The sequence below is a fragment of the Nylanderia fulva genome, unplaced genomic scaffold, assembly GCF_048542155.1.
Source record: "Nylanderia fulva isolate GAGA-0341 unplaced genomic scaffold, ASM4854215v1 Scaffold315, whole genome shotgun sequence".
Lineage (NCBI taxonomy): Eukaryota > Metazoa > Arthropoda > Insecta > Hymenoptera > Formicidae > Nylanderia > Nylanderia fulva.
In genome coordinates this window covers 29,387-45,519 of record NW_028190385.1, presented here as the reverse complement: position 1 = coordinate 45,519, position 16,133 = coordinate 29,387, and the positions used below count along the sequence as shown (strand labels likewise).

Genomic DNA, 16,133 nt, shown 5'->3' with positions numbered 1-16,133 from the left:
TGGTTCCATTGTGCTAGACGGACTACGCCAAAGACAGAGCCCTGGTCGTACCGTACCATATTTGGATGGGTTGTCCTCGGTCCGTTCAACGACGAGCCTTCAGGCACTCCTCGTTTACTGCCTTTGTTACACTGCTCTATCTCTTCTAGTACAGACGCGTTACTAAAGCAGTTTTGGGAGATAGAGGAAGTCTCTGCTAGTAGTTCCCTCACTGAAGAGGAGGTCGAGTGCGAAACGCATTTCGCATCTACTCATTCAAGGTTACCTAGTGGACGTTATCTTGTTCGCTTACCTTTTTGAACGGATCACATAACCAAGGTCGGTCGTTTGCTTCACGTCGCTTCTGGCGCTTTCGACAAGTTAGAGCGGCGTTTAGAGCGTAATATTGACTTGGCTGCAAGTTATTGTAACTTTATTTTGGAATATGAACAGATGGGTCATATGGCCCGTGTTCTTCAGAGAGAGGTTATTAATAATAACTCATTCTATCTGCCTCACTATCCAGTGGTGAAGGCAAGTAGCAGTACGTCTCCAATACGGGTTGTATTCAACGCCTCGAGTCCTATGAACAATGGGATTTCGTTAAATGATCTGCTGCTAACAGGTCCCAAGTTGCAGACGGATCTTTTATCTATTATTATGCGCTGGCGAACTCATCGCTTAGTTCTCGTTGCTGACATCGCTAAAATGTTCAGACAGATCATGGTTCATCCGATAGACACTGACTTTCAAAGGATATTATGGCGCCCTCACCCGGATGAACCGGTTGCTCATTATCGTTTACTCACCGTCACGTACGACACGGCTTCAGCGCCTTATTTATCCATGCGTGTCTTACGACAACTATGTGAGGACGAGGGATCTGCATTCCCGTTAGCTGTGTCTGTACTCAACAATTCCATCTACGTAGATGATGTGTTGTTTGGGGGAGATAATGTGCCCATCATACAAGCCACTCGTCAACAGTTGAACAGTCTGTTAGAAAAGGGAGGTTTTCACCTCCGTAAGTGGACGTTAAATTATGACGAACTATTAGCTGAAGTACCGTTGTCTGATCGTCTGGACGGCAATAGCATCGAATTTGCTGAGGATTCCTCTTTAAAGGTTTTAGGTATTTCTTGGAGTCCTACCTTAGATCGATTCCACTTTAGTATTCGAATTCCGGAGCTTTCAGTAACTTCCAAACGCGACGTGCTATTCGCTATTTCACGATTCTTTGATCCACTGGGTTGGATTGCCCTTGTGGTGATTACGGCAAAGATTTTCATGCAAGAACTGTGGCTGCGAAAATTCGATTGGGATACTCCGCTCTCAAGTGATTTCGTGACGCGATAGCATGAGTATTCTCGTAGCTTGACCGAGCTCAAGGACATCTCGATCTCACGGTGGACGAACCAAAGCGCTTCCGATCTCGGTATCGAATTACATGGGTTTGCAGATGCCTCCATCCGAGCCTATGCGGCTGTTATATATATTCGTGTAATTCATTCTTTAAATAGTTTTGGAGTGATTCTGCTGGCCTGTAAATCTAAGGTAGCTTCTGTTAAAATTATTAGCGTGCCTAGGCTAGAACTGTGTGCAGCAACTTTATTATCTCGTTTTCTTAAATATGTGATAAATATCCTTAAATTAAACTTAGTTCCAGTGTACTGCTGGTCAGACTCAATGATAACTCTTGCTTGGATTAGGCAACATCCTACTACCTGAAAAACTTTTGTCTCTAATAGGGTGTCAGAGATCCAGACGAGCCTGCCGCAAGCTCAGTGGTTATTTGTCGGGTCAAAGAATAACCCCGCGGACTGCGCGTCGCGCGGCATCAGCGTTCAAGAACTAAAGTCGCATTCTCGTTGGTAGACTAGGCCTCCATGGTTACAGTCAACTTCCACACTCTGGCCGGAGCAGCCCTCTTCTCTTCGAACCGAAGGGAACATGGAGCGACGTACCGTTCTCGTTCATTTAATTCAGCGGTGCACAGCCGACTGGGATCTTCCCGACCAGGTCTCTAGTTGGCCTAGGCTTTTGCGGATCACGGCATATTGCCTTTTATTCTTCTACAGGATTAGACAACGTCTTAGACGAGTTGATAACGCTCAAGTAAACATAGCGCCTGAGTTGGGTGACGTTGTCAAGCAAGCTCGGAACTTCTGGATTATATATGTACAGAGATTCAGCTTTTCGATCGAGACTCAGGAAATAGAGCGGGGTGGCTGCCCGTCTAAATCTAGTCCGTTGAGAAATCTGAATCCGTTTTTGGACTCTAAAGGTGTCCTACGTGTTGGGGGACGCCTTTCCCAGGCCTCACTGTCTTACGATGAGAGACATCCCATTATTTTACCCAGGCATCGTATATCGGATCTTATTGTCGCGCAGCCCACAGTCGCACGCTACACAACGGAACACAGTTGACTTTAAGAGTTTTACGCCAACAATATTGGCTTCTAAATGCTCGTAACATTGTAAAATCTTACGTTCATAGGTGTGTTGTCTGTGTTCGCCACAGGGCTATACCGGTCCCGCAGCTCATGGGTAATCTGCCTGATGTTCGAGTCAATCCATCCCGCCCATTCCAACATACCGGCGTGGATTACGCCGGACCTTTTCTGGTGCTACCGACAGTGGGTCGCGGTCAACGCACCCACAAGGCTTATGTGGTTGTGTTTGTTTGTTTGACCACCAGGGCCATACATCTAGAACTGGCTAACGATTATACTAGCGATGGTTTTTTAGCCGCTTTCAGAAGATTCGCTTCTTGTAGAGAGCTTCCTGCCTCCTTATTTAGCGACAATGGCATCAATTTTAAGGGTGCTGACAGGGAGTTGCGCCATGCGATCAGGGCTCTGTCCCGTGATTCAGAACTTGTCGCGTATTTAGCCTCCGACGGCATAACTTGGCGGTTTATACCGCCCTCAGCCCCACATTTTGGAGGAATGTGGGAAGCGGGCGTAAAGTCCGTTAAGCACCACTTACGCCGTGTAATTGGTGCGCATACGCTTTATAATGAGGAGTTTGTCACATTATTGACTCAGGTAGAATCCTGCTTGAATTCTAGACCGATTGCTCCCATGTCCGATGATCCCTCTGATCTTTCACCCTTAACACCGGCTCATTTCTTGATAGGTACTTCGTTAATCGCAGTACCTGAGGAGTCCGTTAACTTGAAGGAGTCGCGACTCAATCATTGGCAACGTGTACAGCGGATGCATGAACAGTTTTGGCGGATATGGTCGCGAGATTATCTACATACGCTACAACAGCGTTATAAGTGGCGTCAGAAAACGGCTAACCTGAAGGTTGATAATCTGGTGCTAATTAGAAACATGTTGCTACCGCCGACCAAGTGGGAGCTTGGAAGAATAGTAAAGACATATCCTGACCCTCACGGTCTCGTTAGAGTAATGGATGTGAAGACGCTTTCATCTACGAGAAGGCGTGCCGTCAGTCAATTATGCAAGCTGCCTATCGAAAGGAATGACGAAGCACCACAACAAACTCCCAAGGCGGGCGGCGATAGTAACTCTTTCTTAGATAATAATTCCGCGATCGCTTAACCTTACAATTATCGCAGTTAGCATCAGAATGTAACATTTACTGACCAGTAGTCTTCAATAAATAGGTTGTAGAAATAAATCAAGATCAGGCTCCTTGCTGTATTATATGTTATGTCGCGTAATACTCTATTGTAGTCAGACTTTGTTTCGTACCATCAGTACGAGGCAAGCGGTATATGTTTGGGAAGCAAGATGGGTACTTCCGCCGCGATCACCCGTTAAAGGTGAGCGAGTGATCTGTGTATCGATCTGCTATCGTGTGAGGGCACCACCTGATGGGAGAGGTTCGGCGTTAGTACTTTTTGGGGAGGGGGGACCTCCGGCGGTCTAGAGCGAAAACCACGCGTATAACTACTACGATTCCTACGGCCATGTCTGCCGGTTCACGTTTCGTCTAGTCAAACTAGTATTGACGTTCCTTCGAATCTACGACCGTGTTTGTCTGTATAAAGAGGAGAGTCCCTACTTAATAAGGACTGTGCTTAAAGTAAAAATGTATTTTCAATAAACCTCGTGTGTTAAAGTGACAAAAATGCGTTGATTCCTGCTCCGATATCTCTCTATCCATTCTCACCAGAACTCTCACACTCGGAGTTAATCGAGTGCTTAACAGATTGCTATTAATAATTTTGGGAATTTATTAATATAATAAATATTATAATATAGCAGTTATAATAATAATTTATCAATTTCTTGTAACATAAATAATATTTTTATTTTTGTTTCACTGGCGACTCATAAATTACTCGTAATAAATAATATTATTAAGAATATTATCTTTGCTCTCTGATATAAACACATAATATACACTCTCCATCTCGGCCAATAGAGCCAAACGCAAACATAATAAATATTATTAGTATTGTAATTAAATTATGATATATAAAAATGAGCATTTTTTTACTATAAAATAAACTAAACACAAAAGCAATATGCCTAAAGTAAACTTAATAAACATAAGACAAGCATAGTAACAAAAGTAACTGTCATTATCAATCTCACAAGTTTAGAATTATCTTCTTTAATTGAACAAATAAATAAATATGTGAAAAGTAAAAAAAATCAAATAAAAATTTAAAAAATTTTATCGTTTTTAATTGAAAAATGTATATAATAAGTAAAAGAAATATTTATCTTATTTGATATGTAAATTTTTAATTATTAAATTTCTATTTCTAATTATTGGATTCTTTATTAAATTTTTTTATTTGTGTTACGTCCAGACTCAATAATTAGGAAGAGTCGAAGGAAGGGCGTAACGAGGCTCTCAAAGGACGCCGGTCCATGTACCATCCCCACCTCCACGCGGTGAGAGCTGGAAACGTCGAGGTACCCTCTCGGCGGCTAACGGGGCAATGATTTCGGGCAGAGTGTGTGTACCGACACACATCTCTGGGCATCGGCGGGGTTTTTCGGCTCCTCTCCCGAGTGCTACGGTCACGCTCGAACGCCGGGTGAACGCCTAGGCCTGTAGGGCGGGGACAATTGTCCTTAAGCCGTGGCCAGGGGAGCTGAGGACTTTAAAGGTGCCTCGCGGCGCACTAGGCGCGAATCCGAGGGAGCTTTTTCCCTTCGGATTAGCCGTCCATAGGAGGAGGGACCCATAGCTTGGCTCAAGTCCCAAATCTTATGGAGACACGGCACGGGTGCCTCACTTGTGGGGCACTCACGGGGGGGCGGTGGCTTGGGGGGAGACGGCTTAGCACCGGCGAGCCTCCTGGGAACGACCGTCTCCCCGGTAGTAGATCACATCTCCAAGATGGGGGATGTTCGGGTAGGTGCAGTCCCCACTGTGGGACTTGGGCGGCGGTGATGTACCGGTGGGCTTAGCCGTGCCGGGGTGATCCGCCGCCCTTGTCCCATGGATCGCCTGGGGTTTGCTCGCGTGACCATCTTCTCACTCACCTGAAAGGGTGTGGAAGGAGATGGTCGTGAGGATTGTGCTTAATCCTCCGGAAATCCGTAAGTACACTTACTTCGAGTCATTTACTTCGAGACACGGATGCCCACCGGGGCGCGGTGATGTCAAGTGACGGGATATGCTCCCAGAGGCTGACATCGCCAGCAACAGGGGTCCGCCTTCCCCCTCGTATAAAAACGCGGAGGCGGGGACACGGGTAGGGATGATGATGGTTGCTTGAGTTTACCTCGAGTGATCAGACATCATACAAACAGGGGTCTGCCTTCCCCCTCGTATAAAAACGCGGAGGCAGCCGGGCCGGGAATGTTTCAGTACTGTAAACATTCCCGGGGCTACGTTTAGCCGACAGCACGGGGGTCCGCCTCCTCCTGAAAAATCGGAGAGCGGCTAGGGACTTAGATCGCGTGCCTCTACCGGGAGGCTCGGGTAGAATCTCCTGGTGCTTTGGCAACAGGGAAGAAGAGGGTTGTGCTTCACCCTTCGGAAATACGGAAGCACATTACTTCGAGTCACGGATGCCCGTCGGGGCGCGGTGATGTCAAGTGACGGGACATGCTCCCAGAGGCTGACATCGCCAGCAACAGGAGTCCGCCTTCCCCCTCGTATAAAAACTCGGAGGCGGGGACACGGGTAGGGATGATGATGGTTGCTCGAGCTTACCTCGAGTGATCAGACATCATACAAACAGGGGTCTGCCTTCCCCCCTCATATAAAAACGCGGAGGCAGCCGGGCTGGGAATGTTTCAGCATGATAAACATTTCCAGGGCTACAGAACGGGGGTCCGCCTCCCCCTGAAAAATCGGAGAGCGGCTAGGGACGTAGATCGCGACCCTCCACCGGGAGGTCCGGGTAGATTCCCTTGGTGTTCAGGCAACAGGGGTAAAAGGGCTGTGCTTCGCCCTTCGGAAAAAACGGAGGCACACTGGGGTACATCGAGTCACGGATGCCCAACGGGGCGCGGGGATGTCAAGTGAAGGGACAAAGTCCTGGAGGCTGACATCGCCAGCAACAGGGGTCCGCCTTCCCCCTCGTATGAAAACTCGGAGGCGGGGACACGGGCAGGGATGATGATGGCTCTTCGAGCTTGCTCGAAGGGTCAGACATCATACAAACAGGGGTCTGCCTTCCCCCTCGTATAAAAACGCGGAGGCAGCCGGGCTGCGAATGTTTCAGCATGGTAAACATTTCCAGGGCTACAGAACGGGGGTCCGCCTCCCCCTGAAAAATCGGAGAGCGGCTAGGGACGTAGATCGCGACCCTCCACCGAGAGGTCCGGGTAGATTCCCTTGGTGTTCAGGCAACAGGGGTAAAAGGGCTGTGCTTCGCCCTTCGGAAAACACGGAGGCACACTGGGGTACATCGAGTCACGGATGCCCAACAGGGCGCGGGGATGTCAAGTGAAGGGACAAAGTCCTGGAGGCTGACATCGCCAGCAACAGGGGTCCGCCTTCCCCCTCGTATGAAAACTCGGAGGCGGGGACACGGGCAGGGATGATGATGGCTCTTCGAGCTTGCTCGAAGGGTCAGACATCATACAAACAGGGGTCCGCCTTTACCTCTCGTATAAAAACGCGTAAGGCGGCCGGTGCCGGGATGTATTCAGCATGGAAACATTCTGGTTAGACATGGCATGGTCTGAACGGGAAAAGGCACGTACTCCTGCGGATTCGAGCCTGCGTACGCTGGGTGATGTTTGGCACACATCAACCCATAAGGCATGCGCGGGGTCTGGGCCCTCTATTTTGCTGGGAGGCTGCACCCTTAGAGGAAAAACAAAGGGCTATGCCCACAAGGAGGAGGAGCCCCGCAGGAGGGGCTCCATATTTTCCTGGGGGATCTGCGGGAGTGGCGGCTTTGACTCAACACAGACGTCTGCCTAGTGGAAGATCGTTTACTCCACTATAAATAACCGGTAAACGACACGCGAGGGAAAGGGGGAAATCTGGGAAAGATACTCAGATATCCCTCTGACGGGAAGGGAACCCTAGCAGAAGGAGAACTAAAGGGGGGCATTCGAGTCTTACTCGTCTTATCCGAGGCAGGGCCCGGCGGCGAGAGCAGATATCTCCGGTCGGTCGGGACCGTTTCCTCTTCCGAACCGACCGGGGAGGCGCGCACCTCCTCGTCGAAAGCCTTCGACGAGGGGTAACACGGTAGCTGGTCGCCACGGCGTGTAGGGCAGGGCCGGGGAGCGGCGACCCTGTCCAAAGCGTCCGTGGGGCCCCCCGGGTGGCGTTGCCCGTCACGGTACCCGCGCAGTCGGAGGCGCGGGACCCCTGAAAGCCCACGTAGGCGTCAAAACCTGCGTGGGTGTGTAAGGGGCTCGGGGTCAGGCCGGGGTGCGGTATCCCCCCGGCCAATGACGTACGTCCCCTCCCCGGGGAAACTTGGGGCCCGGCTTTGGGGTGTGGCCGGTCATGTTTCGAGGCACCCTTTGGCCGGTGGGGGTATACCCTGGGGGACAGGAGCCGTGACGGGAAAGTGGGATTAAACAAGAATGAGTTACAATCTACGATCAAACACAAACACAGATGGGGCGGAAACACAGGCGACCTCTATTGCCGATAAAATAGAGGACGGGACAGTAGTGGGCGGTGCATCAGGGGCACCGGTGGCGAGCTGCCGCCCGGGCCCAAAGTCATCGAAGATGAAGAAGGCCGCAGAAGAGAAGACGGTGGACCAGGGAAGGGACGTGTCTCCCGGCTCCTCGGCATCCACCTTGGGCTATTTGTCCGAGGGTGAAATCTTCGGCTCGATAGAGTCGTTGCCGAGCACCCTCATGGACACCGGGGCAGTGGAGCCCCCAACATCCTCCCACGTCGATCAGGGAGAAGAGGTGCGCGTCGATGTCGTAGCATCGGAGGACGAGGCGCCACCAGAAAGGGACACGCGCGGGCGTAAGCCCAAAAACCCGGCGCTTGCCGGAAAATTCGCGGGAGTAGGCAAGGCGCGCGATGAACTGCGCAAATTGCGCTATGCGCGTAAGCTGGCGCAAGAGGAGGCCGATGAGAGGAGAGCCCAAGCCGAAGCAGCCCGCATAGGTGTCATGCTGAGGCGAGGACCGAGATCCTCCTCCTCTTCCCTATCCGACCAATCAAGGTCTGCCAGGGAGGACAGACGGACGATCAGATCGTCGCGGAGCGACCCCCACCGCTCCACCGTCGAGCAGTTGGCTTCTTCCATAGAAGAAGCAATGGGGGTGGTAGAGGATGTTGCCCGCAAATCGGGCAACCTAAAGGGGACTTTCGTCCGCAATCTGAAAGACGTAGCGGTGGATGTCAGACAGACGACGGACGAATTACATCGTCGAGTACTCGAGACTGGCGATGCGGACGGTCTTCGCGCCGACAACGCGAAGCTGAGGCTGGAGAACGAATGTCTCCGGAATCAGATAGCATGTCTCCAAGCCTCAGTGGAGGCGTACAAAGTGCACATATGCACTGCAACGTCCGGCCAAGTCATGGCCACCCCGGATTACCTGGCGGCCCACGAGGAGGAAGCGATGGATGGAGCCCACTCGGTTCTGCCGGAAGTTCCGGCGCAACAAACGGGACCAAACGGTCCCAATCTACCGCCGCTCCCCCAGCGCAAGAAGAGGGGGGACAAGAGACGACGAGTCGACACCACGAACGAAGAGGACTCTCCCTTGGAGGCCACCTTCAAGGTACCGGAACAACCGGTACCTGGGAAGAAGAAGAGGGTCACCAAGATGGAGCTTGGTGACCAAGAAAAACAGGGGGTCTTAAAACCAGAGATCCAACCGCCACAAGGGGTGGAACACCCTTTGCCGGCTCCCCGCACACCACTGCGAGAGTCTGGCGTTAGGAGGATGGAGGAGAGGAGCGACCTTGGCGAAGATATCTTTGCCAGGATAGAAGAGCTCCTGGAAAAGAAGCTCGGGGCATTCCGCCAGGAGATCTTGGCGGAGGTTAGACCAAAGCCCCGTATCATAAAGAATGAGATCTTGGTGCCTCCTCGCCGCAGCAAAAGGGGCTCTGGGGGGAATACGGGAGGTGTCGGGGTTGGGGGGGGGTGTTATTGTTTCGGGGGAGGGGGCGGGGCCGTCGGAATGCAAGTCCCGGGGTTTTGTTTTCCTCGCACCCGGAGCCGGCACTCAACCAAAGCCCGGATCCGGCACCTTGCCGGCGCTCGAGTCCGACCCTCAGTCGGTTAAGAAGAAAAAGGGGAGTGCTGAACCCCCCGTCGCGAGCAAACAGCCAAAGGCTGTCACGGCGGCCGCCACTGCGGGCACTTCCCCGGTACAAACGGCGGAGGTCTGGTCCAAAGTGGTCGGCCGCAAAGAGAGGAAGGCAGCGGCCAAAGCGGCAAAGCCCGCGGCGGCCAAGCCCGCCCAGGTCCCCCAGGTTCCTCAGAAGAGGGCCCTGAAAGGGAATCAGAAAGACGAGGCGCCGCGGAAGGCGGCCAAGGCAAAGCTGCCTCGCGCCCCTCCAGCGTCAGCGATCACGCTGACGAGGCCAGAAGGGTGCGAGTGCACTCTGGACAAGGCCATGGGCCTTGCGAAGGCGGCCATTAATTTGGCCGATTTCGGCCTAACCGGACTCAGGTCCAAGAGGGTCGCCACCGGGGCGCTTCTGCTCGAGGTTCCCGGTGAAGGGGGTTCCGCCATAGCGGAACAGTTGGCCGCCCGCATGGCGGAGGCTCTTGCTGGGACGGGCATTAAAGTCGCCCGCCCTATCAAGCGGGTAGAGGTCCGGATCTCCGGACTGTCAGATGAGGCAAGCAGGAAGGAGGTAATCTCCTCCCTTGCTTCCGTAGGAGGATGTCCCGAAGGGGACATACGCGTCGGCGATATACGACGTGCCCCCTTGGGTCTGGGAACCCTGTGGGTTCAGGCCCCGCTCGCGGCCGCCCGGCGAATCGCCGCGGCGTCCGACAGGCGCGACCTGGTTGTCGGTTGGGTGATTGTGCGGGCCGAAGTCCTAGCGACCCGACCCCTGCAATGCTACCGCTGTCTGGAGGTAGGCCATCCCAGTCAACGGTGCACAAGCGCCGTTGACAGAAGCGGGCGCTGCTACCGCTGCGGGGGCACAGGCCACACGGCCGCGAAGTGCGAGGCGACCCCCCAGTGCCCACTATGTACGGACCTGGAGAGGCTAGTCACCGTTTGGGAGCACCATCCTGTGCCCCTAAACAGAAAAAGAAGGGAGGAGGCGCGTCCCAAGAGGGACTCAAGGCGGCTCATCGGAAGAAGGAAGGAAAAGATCCCACCGGGGACACTATCGCGGGGGGTTCTGGGGGGACGCCCATCAATCTGGGCGGAAACAATCGGGGGGCACCCGCTAAGGGGACCTCCCGCAACAAGGAGTCTGGCACGGGGGCCAAGACACCAAAGTCGTAAATGATGGCGGGTGTGTCCGCCACCACCACTACGACTAAGGTGGTACAGGCCAACCTGAACCACTGCGCCGCTGCGCAAGACCTTCTGGTCGCCAGTGCGGCGCGGTGGGGGGTTGACCTTGTAGTCATCTCTGAGCCGTACTCGATTCCGCCGTCTGCGGTCTCGAGCAGGTACGGCTCGGCGGTGATCTTGGCCCCATCGCGGCTGCCCGGCACATCCTTCGAGCGCCTTGCGGCGGGAGAAGGATGGGCAGCCGCTCGGTGAGGGGAATTCACGGTGGTGAGCTGCTACATAAGTCCGCGTCACAAGCGGCCCGTGTTTGAGAGGATTTTTGGTGCAATACGCTCCTTCGTAGCACAGTGCAGGAGCCCCAGGATCCTGGTCCTCGGGGACTTCAACTCCAAGTCGGTGGACTGGGGTTGCCCCGAGGACAGTGTAAGAGGCCGCATACTGCGGACTTGGGTGGAGGGCTCGGGGCTACGCGTTCTTAATCGCGGCTCCGAGCCTACGTGCGTCCGCGCTCAGGGGACGTCCATTGTGGACGTAACGTTCGCGACCCCTGATGTCGCTGCCACGGTGTCGGGGTGGAGGGTGATGGACGAGGAGACGCTGTCCGATCATAGGTATATCGCCTTTGATCTGCGTCTCCCGTCCAGCAGGGTACCTCCTCGGCACACCTACCCGAACAGCTCACCAAGATGGGCGCTGAAGCGCCTGGACCGAGACGCGTTGCGAGCGGCCATCGCCGCCGCTGTATGGGACCCAGACGCAGACCAGGACCCATGCCCGGATACAGAGTCGGAGGCTGCCGCGCTCCGGGATGTTGCAACGAACATCTCGGACGCATGCATGCCAAGGGCAGGAGCGGCACCCCCAAACCGGCGTTCCGTGTACTGGTGGAGTACGGAGATCGAGGATCTCCGGAATGCGTGCCTCCGGGCGCGCCACCGGTATGCGGAGCTGCGACGTCCATTCCAGGGCGGAGTAGCAGTCGGGGCGGGGATGCCTGCGGAGACCGAGATGGCCCTCCGAGCGGAGTATCGCGATGCTCGCGAGGCTGTTTCGGGGGCCATCGGTAAGGCAAAATTCCGGGCATGGGAGGAGTTCATCCTCACGTTGGACCAGGACCCGTGGGGGCGGCCGTACAAACTTGTACGCAAGAAATTGCGTGCATGGGCCCCCCCGGTGACGGAGTCCTTAGACCCCCAGTTCTTGGGCGGGGTCGTCGACACCCTGTTCCCTGGCACTCAGGGGCAGGAGCGGCCTCGCCCAGAAGACTAGGACGTATCCTGGTCCGAGGACGATCTGGGGGTCACGGAGGATGAACTCAACAAGGCCATGCGCCGTCTGGGAGCCAAAGACACGGCTCCGGGTCCAGATGGCGTTCATGGCCGAGTCTGGGTCGTGGCGCGCAACGCTCTCGGTCACCGGCTCAGGAGGCTCTTCAATGCATGTCTGAGCCGGGGTGAGTTCCCCCCGCAGTGGAGGGGCGCTAAGCTAATGCTCCTCCACAAGGAGGGACGGTCCGCGGACTCGCCTTTGGCGTATCGGCCGATCTGTCTGCTCGACGAGATGGGCAAGTTATTCGAAAGAATAATCGTCAACCGCCTCGTCGAGCACCTGTCCCACGTAGGGCCAGACCTGGCGGAGTGCCAGTACGGTTTCCGTGAGGGACGCTTGACCATCGATGCTATCGAGCATGTGAGGTTCCTCACGGAGAGCTGTGTCGCCCGGGGTGTTGCGCTAGCTATATCGTTTGATATAGCGAACGCATTTAACACCCTCCCATAGGCTAAGATAAGGGAGGCGTTGCGCGAGCACGCGGTGCCTCCCTATCTCCGCCGGGTGCTGGACGCCTACCTAAGGGACAGGTGGGTGGAATACACAGACAGTGAGGGAGCGATACGTCGGAGGGCCGTGTTTGCGGGAGTTCCACAGGGGTCCGTGTTGGGCCCCACCCTGTGGAACTTGGGGTATAACACGGTTCTGCGGACCGTCTTGCCCCCGGGGGTCACGGTAGTCTGCTACGCAGACGACACACTACTCGTGGCCACGGAGGCGGACTGGCTCGAGGCCCACTCTCGAGCCGAAGTAGGGGCGCGACAATTGGCCGCGCGGATTCGCGACTTAGGTCTCCGGGTAGACCTGCGTAAGACCGAGGCGCTATGGTTCCATGCGTCTAGGCGGCGGGTCCCGGGCCCGGTGACGAAGATCCGGTTGAGTGAGACCACACACATCAGGACAGGGGCCAAGATGCGATATCTCGGCCTCTTCCTGGATGGCTCTTGGGCATTTAGAAGCCACCTCGACGAAATGACTCCCCGTATACAGGGAGCATCTCTGGCGTTGGGCCGAGTGCTCCCCAATAAGGGGGGTCCCAAGCACGTGGTGCGCCGTCTTTACCTAGGCGTGATACGGAGCATGGCCCTTTACGGGGCCCCGGTGTGGGCGCGCGACCTTCGCGCGTCACCGCACAACAGGAGAGTCCTCCTGCAGATGGGGCAGCGCGCGGCACAAAGGATCGCGCGCTGCTACCGTACCGTATGCGCCATGGCGGCGAATATCCTCGCGGGGGTCCCACCACTGGACCTCCTGGCGGAGATGTACTCCAAATTGTACCGACGTACAAAGGAGATCCGCCGGGGGGTACCCAAAGGGGCCTCCGAGGAATTGGACCGCGAAGTCGAGGTGGCCAGGTCCCAAGCCTGGCGTCTCTAATGGCGCAGTGGCAGCGCCAACTGGCCGATTACGGCCACTTGGAGATCGTCAGGGCCGTCCAACCCGTCTTCGATAGATGGATGGACGGCAGCCGTGGTCTCACTTACGAGATGTCACAGATACTCTTCGGGCATGGTTGCTTTGGAGTATCTGTTCCGGATCGGTCGCGAGTCCGCGCCAACGTGTCGCGCGTGCAACTCCGCGCCGGACTCCGTCGCTCATACACTACAAGAGTGCCCCGCCTGGGCGGAGGAGCGACGCGAGCTCCGGGCGGAGTTGCGGGTGGGCTACCTCACGATACCAGCTATCGTTGATGCGATAGCCGGTGAGGGTGAGGAGAGGGAGAAGAAGTGGCAGGCCTTCTGCCACTTCTCCTCCCGTGTCATGGGCAGCAAGGCGGCTGCGGAGAGAGAGAGAGAGATGGCGGGAGAGCCCACACATGGGCCCAGACGCCCTCGTAAGAGGCGTCGCGGCCCCGTGCCGCTCCCGGATCCCCCGTCGTCGTTCGGCCCATCTTTGGATGGGCGGGCGGCGGCGGCCCCGAGGGTGGCAATCGCGAGGGCTGGAGCAACACCGGCCCCCATGGGGGGAGTCGCGCAAGGGCTCCCTCCCCCCGGGGGTCTCCCGCTATCCCGAGCCTCATTGAGGCCCTGATGAGACGGGCGGGGGGGGGAGTTAGGGCCAGCCCCTTTTCAGGGCACCCTAACTGATCCTCCCCCGCAATTCGGACACGGGTGTAGCGCCGGGGGCCTTGTCCCTCGCGCGCGCGTGCCGGGTGTACGGCGGCGGGTCACCTCGTCCCTTTCGGCTAAGGAAAGGTTGGCCCGTCGCCGCGGTTGGTAGGTGGCGCAAGTCTGGGGGGGGAGGATGTTTTTTCCTCCCCCTCCCGGACATCTGCGAGAGAGAAGAAGAGAGTGCGGAGGGGAGATGTCAAGCACATCTCCCCTCCCAGCACATAGACGATCGACGGGCGGAAACCTAGAAATAGGTCCCCCGCCCACGAGTAGAAGTGTCCCCCCCCCCGTGCGGGAGGTGGTCTCACACCAGAGGCCTCTTCCAACAAACCACGGGGGGGGGGCCGGGGGTTGAGGTGTTCGGACGAGGGTCCGGCCCTCATTCCGACCCCTGTCGTTAGGGCGGTGTGCCGGTGGGGTGGTTCCCTAACACACCGCGGAGGTGGGGAGGAGTTATCCTCCTCTCCACCTCGAGAATCGGGGTGCCGTCGTGAACAGACGGCACCCCCAAGGCCGAGGGTGTTCCCCAAATGCTTATCGTAACGGGGACACCCTCTGACAGGCCAATGGTAGGCAACCCGTGTGGTTTTAGTGGGTCGGGGGAGTCCCCGGGATACAGTTGAGTCCCGGAGGCGTGGATCCCAGCCCCACATAACCTGTCCACCTTCCCCGAGATGGCGGGTATGCGGTCGCGCATTTCCACACGTAAAAAAAAAAAAAAAAAAAAAGGGCGTAACGATACTTTTCTCGAATAACGCTGACCGGTGCGTTTGTTCGAGCCGAGCGAACCTGGAAGGACCGAAATAAGTCAATGACCAGAAGGATCACTTTTACTTTATTTACAGCCCGTTCACTCGGTGGTCTCTTTTTAGCAAAAGAATTTAATCTCTTTTGCTTAGGATGGGACCTTGTGCAATTATTGGTGTTGGGAAAGGAACGAGGGTGGGTTTATTTAATTTATTAGTAGGTATACTAGGCCGGTTCTAACTCAGGGGCAATGAGGGAAGGTGAGGCGCGGGGGGAATCGGAGGCGAGGAGGGTGATGTCACGCAGGGGAAGGGGTCTTATCAGTTGATAAGCTTATCTTATCAGCTCAGGTTACCTGATAAGGGGCTCATGTTACCTGATATGTTTATAAACAAATATAAACATATATCTATTACAAGATAAGATATATATTACAGCAATATCTATTATCCAAGATAAGATAAGGTAAAAATTCTGATTAATCAAATTCTAAAAATTATTAAGAACAAAAGGGCGAACAAAAGGCCGCCGTTTCTTTGGCGAGCGCCGACAATCAAATATTTATTACTAAGGGGGAAGGGATTGCGTTTTTTCCCCCCATACGTGGCTGTGAGCGCGGCTGCTGCTGATCTATACGTTATCTGTTTATTTCTAAGAAATATCAGCAGGGATATTTTGCGTCATTGGGAACGAACGTGTTGCGACATGTCTTCGCCGCTTGCAACGTGTTTTCGCCGCTTGTAACGGGGTGAAATTTACACCAGGAATGTAACAATAATCTGCCGAGCGGCGGCTTTATAATTGTTATCAATTTCGGAGAATTATTAGCGGGGAGATATCGCAATTATTTCTTGCAAATTAAAAACTGCATCATCGAACGTTGAAGAACAAAGGGTTGAACGGGATATATAATGAGGGCTGATGCTGCTGTCGGGTCATAGTACGTTGACCACGAGAGCGCTTAAATTCGGTCTGCAAGAAAAAGTTTAGTGTGTAATCTCAAAGCAGTAGTTATATCTGTGTAAAAAATGTGAAACGTGAATTCACAAAAATGGAGAACACGGAGAATGTTGAGCGCAACCATTTTTCAATTGATTATAAAAAT

At 54.7% G+C, this 16,133-nt stretch overlaps 1 protein-coding gene across 1 annotated transcript; it reads left to right on the top strand.

Moving 5' to 3' along the window:
- Positions 1–432: 432 nt before the first annotated feature.
- On the top strand, positions 433–3,548 carry LOC114942335 (uncharacterized). Its single transcript, XM_085484780.1, has 3 exons — positions 433–1,315; positions 2,058–2,094; positions 2,501–3,548. The coding sequence occupies exons 1-3, from the start codon at positions 433–435 to the stop codon at positions 3,546–3,548; spliced, it is 1,968 nt and encodes a 655-aa protein (XP_085340906.1).
- Positions 3,549–16,133: the final 12,585 nt, after the last annotated feature.

Bases quoted from the DNA above. Each gene is read 5' to 3' on its own strand.
- LOC114942335 (XM_085484780.1), top strand. From the start codon at position 433: ATGGGTCATATGGCCCGTGTTCTTCAGAGAGAGGTTATTAATAATAAC. The intron at 1,316-2,057 runs GTGATTTCGTGA...ATTCTTCTACAG, and splicing joins TTGGGATACTCCGCTCTCAA to GATTAGACAACGTCTTAGAC. The intron at 2,095-2,500 runs GTAAACATAGCG...TGTTCGCCACAG, and splicing joins GACGAGTTGATAACGCTCAA to GGCTATACCGGTCCCGCAGC.